Here is a 7,947-nt window from a genome sequence, read left to right on the forward strand (position 1 = left end):
TAAACTCCATATTGGGCTCTTTGAAACAACGTGGAAGCCCCACTGTACTGCAGACTGAGATGTGGTATTGCTCACACAAGAAAACGGGCTAGTCCAGGATGGGGGCCAGCAGCTACAGTTGGCTGTGCTATGGAAACCATGCTGAAGTCGGTTTCCTTCCAAACACAAGCATTCTTTTCTGCCACCTGCCCATGCCAGCATTGGTAAAGAAGAAAGCCAGGCTTCATTTGCCAAAAGTTTTGCTGTATTCAATTTTTTTCCATTTGACCTTTTAAAAACAAAGTTCTATATATTAAATCAAATAAGAATATAAACTTAATCTAATTATTATTGTTGGGTTCATCATCTATAAGAAATTACCAAAGTCATGTGCTAAAGGCGTCTCCAGAGTGTATGTTTACAGTTCATATGTTCATATGATGTCATGCTAAATCCATTTGATCAACATGAAATGTAAACATGAGAGAGCATTTAGCCACAAATAATGAGACTTTTAACTTGTAAAAGTGGGTCAGCCATATAGGTCAATTAAGGAGCAGATTAATACGTAATAAAAATTCACACTGGCTTCCCATCTCTGTTTCTGTTAGACCCTTTATACGTCTTCACGAAGAGCAAGTACGATGGAGAGAAACTCTCCAAGCTATCAATACACACACACAACTCACCAAGGAAAGAGGGCGTGGGGGGCCAAACGAAAGGACAGAGCGAGAGAGGAAGACAGCTGACCTCAATATTCTAAGCTGGCGGTGGCCAAAGGGGACCTCGTTAAAAGTCCTGGCCTCAGGGGTTCAGTTAAAGAAGTGAGTGTACATAGGAGTTAATCATTAAGTATGGCCTCCCAGGGCGCCCCCATCACAGCCCATGCAATGCAGGAACTGCAGCTTGAAGTCCTAGAGTCCTGCATGTCTCTTCCTGCCTGTTAAGGTCCAGACACAACCTCCTCTGAGCCCTGTGTAAAGACCTCGTTCCAAATAGTTCTCATGTCTTCATTTGCCACAGGCAGCCTCCCACCCTTCATGTGAGACTCCCAGAGGTCAGCACAAGCCACCACTCCATGCAAATGTGGAGCTGTCACCTGCCGGCATGAAGGGAGTTCCAAGTTCCTGGGAAAGCCTAATCAATGGTTGTTGGTGGGAAAAATGAGTCTTAGGAAACGCCGCAAAGAAAATTGCTTCCAGTTTCCAGTGACATTGCTTTCCATTAGCATAGCTCCCAACCCATAGTCTGTGTGTGTATGTGTATATATAATACATAATGTAAAAATGCATTGTGTGTGCGTGTGTGTATAATACATAATGTATAACATGCACACACATATATATATATATATGATTTTAATTACAAAGGCCCCTATAGGTTTAGGTAAACAAAAATCTATAAACCTAATTATAACCCTAGTGTCAGTGGGAATAACTGGGCATGGCTTTCCCCAGTCCCACCCCTAGAAACCCATCTTCTCCCTCATATTTTACTCACGCAAATCCAAGCTATCTTTTCCAAATTTAACCAGCCTACGAGATGGCATTTGGAAGTAGCTGTTGTTTGTGAGAATGTTTCCTCTGTTGAGACAGTCTCTCCGTGAAGTCCTGGCTGCCTGGGATTCTCAGGTCCTCTCGCCTCAGCCTCCTGAGTGCTAGATTACAGATGTACATGAGCACCTGACTTCAAGAACTGCTGAATTAGAGTATGCCCTCTCATGTTATCGGGAGTTAATTAAAATGTCAAAGCTTGTTCTGAGAACACACAAGGATTGACATTTCCTCTGAGGACACCAAAAACTAAACTAGAAACTATCTGCCACATCTCACAGCAGCCTCATTCTCAGGGCTCTCCCACATCTCAAGAACACTAACCTCCGTTTAAGGGCAATTCTAAGGGCAGCTCTGAAATAAGTCTAGGTGGGAGGTACACCTGGTACCGTACACAATTCTCAACCGACATTCCACTAGCCTTACTTTGTACTATAAACCAGACAGAAATTCATAATTCATGAATGGAGCCTTTGCTAAATACAATGTATACTTTGTTCACTTTTAGGATGCTCATATAAGTGTGTTGTGGACAAACAAAAAAGACATTCCCAGGAGGAACATCCAACATCCGATAGCCACCAAACATTGCAATGACAGAAAGCTTTGTTGTACTACATAAAGCCATCCAGGAGAGGGGCTCAGTTCTTTGGTGCTCAGAGGAGAAATGTTTCAGTTCTATAAAAGATTAAAAGGGAGGTAGGGTCCAAAGCAAGACCTTAAGTCTTGCACTCAGACACACTTCCTGATTTTCAGCAGGAAGGTTTTAAAGAGACACTAGAGACCCAAAGAAAGTTATTCTACTTCAAACTGTACAATCAGAGAAGAGGGCCGAAGCATACTGTTGCCATGGCTATCCCAGAGGTTTGCTAGGTAAGATACAGGCTGGCTCTCACGGGTTTGAATCTGAAGGTCTATTTCTACTCAGCAATAAGGGGTTGTTGCCTTTACTTATGAAGTGAGATTGGGGGTAGGGGAGAATAAATGAACCAAATTAAAGGTGACTCTGGAGAAGTCAAGTATGAAGATGACAATTCTCTTTGCTTTAGAAGATATGACTAAGAAGTTATTCTACTTTTCTGGCATGTGTAGGACAAGAAATCATGAGCTTTATTACGATGGCTTCCCAGTTCCTCAGGTCCTGTGATCCATCATGACACGGATTTACCAAGTTGTCTGTATTTCTACATTAACCATTAATTTCAAATCAACTTCCCCCAAAGATCATGATAATAAATCTTTAAATGAAAGGAAAGTAATGCTGTGCCGATTGTGTTGAGTTTAGCAACCACGGACAGGCTTGCTGTCATGATAAAATATATGCACCTTGAAGATCAGGTTTTTTAAAAGATCAACATGCACTCAAATGCATAGTTTAAAATTTTGTCTTATCAATTTGTTTATTGTTACATAATCCAAACTTTTTATAAAAATTTATTGCAAATAAAGTTATTATAATTTTAATAAATCACTCCAAAACGTCATTTTGCCTCTGTGCAGTTGACATCGATTCTGTAAACCTATGAACAATGCCAATGCAAAGTAATAAATTTGGGTGTGAAAAAATATAAATTATAAAATGTGGTTATTAGACGTTAATGTCGGAAAGATATACAGTGGTTCATTTCATTGATCACTCTCTTGCTTTTACTTGTGCCTGGCTGATTTGAAATCAATTGAGCAGCTCTGCATTTTTCAAGTCACACGTACATTCTGATCAAAGCCTTTAGGCTTCCCATGGCCAACCATTATGTTCATTCATTAAATCAGCTTCTATCATTATTGACATCTTTAATAATAGGAAAGAAAATCTTGAAAAAGTAAAGACAAAAACCAGACTCTTCTTATGAACAACATATCAAAACTGAAAAGTTAAAGCTCAAGAGGGGCGGTCCTTCCAGCATGGACTTCCTTCCCATACCTAGCTCTCTTCAATCTTGTGGTTACATTCCCCATTGCATCGCGTTATCTAGAGATCTTGCCAAGCAGACTGGCAGCTGTGTGTGGGTTGCCTAATTATAGTACCCTGAGATTTAGCCACTTGGTAGCCAGTTTTCTCTTTATGTAAGAAGGGCTAGCAATGATTTCTGTAATTATCATCATTATTAATACCTCAAAGGTAGCCCCACCCAGAAATGCTGGGAACTGGTGGGATAGGGACACGGGTGGGGTCAGTATGTTCCTTTAAATACTGTGGTCAAGGTACAGGCTTCCTTCTCTGAAGGCAGTTCTGAGGTGTTCACTGACTCCATTCTTCCTTGCACATCATAGTCTACAACTTACCTCTCTATTCATCTTCTGTTCACGCATCTGGAAGATCCTAGCCAGCAGCCATGGTTGACGATGAGCTGTCTGCCTTGGTAGTAGATAATGGGTCGGGGATATGCAAGGCAGGGTTTGGGGGTGATGATGCACCCCGGGCTGTGTTCCCCTCCATGGTGGGGCGTCCCCGACACCAGGGGGTCATGGTTGGCATGGGCCAGAAGGACTGTTATGTAGGAGATGAGGCTCAGAGCAAGCGAGGCATCTTGACCCTGAAGTATCCTATTGAACATGGGGTTGTCACCAACTGGGATGATATGGAGAAGATCTGGTACCACACTTTCTACAACGAGCTGCGTGTGGCACCGGATGAGCACCCTATTCTTCTCACTGAGGCACCGCTCAACCCCAAGATCAACCGGGAAAAGATGACTCAGATAATGTTCGAGGCTTTTAACACACCTGCCATGTATGTAGCCATCCAAGCCGTGTTGTCCCTCTATGCTTCGGGAAGGACTACGGGTATCGTGATGGATTCTGGGGATGGGGTCACTCACACCGTGCCCATCTACGAAGGCTATGCTCTGCCCCACGCCATTCTACGACTAGACCTGGCAGGCAGAGACCTGACCGATTACCTCATGAAGATCCTAACAGAGCGAGGCTATAACTTCACCACCACTGCTGAACGGGAGATTGTGCGGGATGTCAAAGAGAAGCTGTGCTATGTGGCCCTGGACTTTGAGCAGGAGATGGTCACTGCAGCTGCTTCGTCCTCCCTGGAAAGAAGCTACGAGCTTCCTGATGGGCAGGTGATCACCATTGGGAATGAGCGCTTCCGGTGCCCAGAAGCCATTTTCCAGCCTTCCTTTCTAGGCATTGAGTCCAGTGGGATCCATGAGACAACCTTTAACTCCATCATGAAGTGTGATGTGGATATTCGCAAGGATTTATATGCCAACACTGTGTTGTCCGGAGGCAGCACCATGTACCCCGGCATCGCCGACAGGATGCAGAAGGAAATTGTAACCTTGGCACCAAGCACCATGAAAATCAAGATCATAGCCCCTCCGGAACGCAAGTATTCTGTTTGGATTGGGGGCTCCATCCTAGCCAGCCTGTCCACATTCCAGCAGATGTGGATCAGTAAGCAGGAATATGATGAAGCTGGTCCTCCTATTGTTCATAGAAAATGCTTCTGAACGGGCTTCCGTGTCCCTTTTTTCTAGGTCACAATACGGTATCCATCTCACACAGCAAAGTAAAGGTAAATAGTTTATTTCCTATTGAGTATACAAGCCAGCAAATCCATGGCTCCACGCATGTATCCTGGGCTATGACACAGATAGCCACCCTGTGATTTCCTTCATCTGAGGGAATTCTGATACCATACTCTATTTTCGGTACCTATAGGGCTCAAAGAAATGTAGGCTTGCTTACATGACAATCTGTGACAAGGAATAAAGCCATGAGGGATATAATTTCATTATGGAAAAACTCCAAGCTTTAAATCTAGTTCTAGCCAAAATACTCAACGGCACTCTATACAAACCTGTAACATAAAAGTTTAGCAACTATGACTTTTTAAATCTTTTTATTTGTTTATCTCTTTCTACACAGATATAATGATTTTTACAGGTCAATCATTCTCTATATCCACATATGCATCAGGGGAGTAAAATATTACTTCATAATAATGTACTTGGTTCACTGAGCAATTTATGTGAATTTCTTTACTTTCCAACAGTCAACATTTTAGTAGCTCTGTATTTCAATTAATTGCCTCATTAAATAAGTGTAACTAAATAGTCAACACTTTATTAGTGTATATAAGTCAAATAAGTTTTCAACTCAAGATGCTGTTGGTCAAACACATCTTAATGCCTTGGTTGTTGGTCTTCATCATACTCAAGAAACAGCAACCCTACAGATAATCCCAGGGTTTATTTTTTACATAGAAAGACATTGTTTTATTGAGCTAATTTTTTTCTGCTACAGGGTGACAAGAATAATTTTACTTGCATTTCTTAGCATAATAACATGTCTTGAGTAATATCTGTTGGCCTTGATTTGGGATATTTCTATTATGCAAGGATGTCACTATGGGGAAATACAGCTCCAATGTCTTTGTAAGCGATAAATCTTAGTAGATCAGTAACCTCGAGTGTATTCTTGGAAAGATTTTGTTGTAGGTCTTCTCCATTACATCCAGCAACTGGAAATACGTGTTCATGCACATGTCTCTGAGGCAGTAGCTTCTCAAAAGCATGTGTGTTTCTTCCTACAACGTTTGAGTGGCTTTAATGAACACAGTGGCGATTTTAACCGCTAACTTTAGGTGTGACCATGTCTTCTTCCACCTATGTTGCGATTTCTGATTATTCGGTTACCATGGTTATTTGTATTTTTCATGTTTTTAATCTAAAAATCTAAAATACTTATTTGTTTGTGAAGATAATTTTAGATATTTGGGAGGGGGAAAAGTTTGGAAACTTCTTGTGTCTAAGCATCTGAATTGGAATCTTTCACCAATTTTGATTAAGATGAAACTTGTCAAATAACCTGATTATTTATTTCCTTTATCAGTTTATGCAATTTTTAATCTGCAAAGGCACTTTATTTTACAGGACTTGCTTTTCATTTAATTTCATTATAATAAAATTACATGATACTTGTATTTGGGATCTCCTGTGATTTCCCCTCACTTCTTCCCAAAGAACAGGAGAATGACCGGAGGACCTTGCTCCCAACACATGACCTGTTCATCCCATGTTACTCCTCCTCGTCTTGTACTGCCTACATTTGGTCGTGTAAAGTTAAAAGTCACTTTTTAAAGAGCTAGTCAGATAAGTTTATAAAGTCCTCATAATATTAAGGTTTAGTGGATGACCTGGCATCCAGTAATTAAGTTAGAGATAAAACAGCATAATAACATCCTGTGTTTGTTGCTATGACACTTCTCATTTACATAGAGTGAGGCAATTCTCACAAACATTCTGACCTACATTCTGAATTACTAGAAAGAAAGAAAGAAAAAAAAAAAAAAAAAACCTATGCCTCCACCCATGGAAAGTTTACAGGATAGATGAGGTGAACTCTTGGGAGAGTAAACTACAGAATTCTAACATTAGATGGACGTGTTAGTCCTGTAAAGCAAACAGAAATTTAAACCTCAGGTCATTGGATATGCTATTTACGTACATGGATTGCCTGACCAATGAGTTCAGTTGGGGCTCAGCCTATCTCATAGCTTTACAACTTGGAATCAATGTCATGTGCTTAACTACTATAATTGGACTGTTATTCAGCAGTGGTTCACCATCCTGGCTCATCAACCATATTACTCAGATAACCTTTTACAAATATAGATTCCCAAGCCTCAGAAATCCTGACTCAGGAGGTCTAGGGTGAAGACGTGGGATCCCAACGCGCAGCCAAATAGAAAAACTACTTGAGTTTGGAAATGTCTTGTGTCTGGAAACTTTAAGCAATTTTTATTAGGTTCAATTGAGATTAAAAACGTAAAGCACATAACAGGTGCAAAGATGAGGAAAGGGTTTGGTCGCCATAGCAAATGGCTTTGCTCTTCCCAGTGCTACATCCTTTGTAACACTGCAGCTGGTGCTATCGGTGTCCCCGGACAGAATTTCCCCAGTCACAGGGGATATTTTTCTGAAAACATGTCTGATCCAAAGCTTCTCTGACATGTAGATATGCTAATTTAAAATACTGATATCAAATAGTCCTGGGCTAGATTTTAAACTGTGACCTAGATACACAATTCAAAGTTCTCTAACACAAAAAGGCCCAGGTGTGAGGACTGCAGTTCCCACAGGAACCACGTACAGTTCTTTGGGAGATTGGAACTTTACACATTTATACAGTGATTTACCTCATTCACGTGAGGACACTTCACAACTAGAAGATTAAAGGGTTGCCAGAGTAGAGACGGCCCTAAGTTGTCTTAAAGCACACACAGGTTATTCTGAACACAAATATTTAGATGGCTTAGGCTTACTATCTAAGGGGATGGTAGAGTAATTTTTTTCTCTTTTTAATTTCAATTAGAAACAATCTTATTTTATGTATCAATCCCAGTTCTCCGCCCCCATCCTCCTGTGCCTCCCACTGACCCCCATCCCATTCCTGTTCT

General features: G+C 41.1%; 1 protein-coding gene across 1 annotated transcript; it reads left to right on the top strand.

Annotated features, from left to right (window-relative positions):
- The first annotated feature begins 3,823 nt into the window (after nucleotides 1-3,823).
- Nucleotides 3,824-5,041, top strand: Actbl2 (actin beta like 2). Its single transcript, XM_051183048.1, has one exon. It carries the CDS (start codon nucleotides 3,866-3,868, stop codon nucleotides 4,994-4,996), a length of 1,131 nt encoding a protein of 376 aa, XP_051039005.1. The 5' UTR covers nucleotides 3,824-3,865; the 3' UTR covers nucleotides 4,997-5,041.
- Nucleotides 5,042-7,947: the final 2,906 nt, after the last annotated feature.

Source organism: Phodopus roborovskii, unplaced genomic scaffold (assembly GCF_943737965.1).
Source record: "Phodopus roborovskii unplaced genomic scaffold, PHOROB, whole genome shotgun sequence".
NCBI lineage: Eukaryota > Metazoa > Chordata > Mammalia > Rodentia > Cricetidae > Phodopus > Phodopus roborovskii.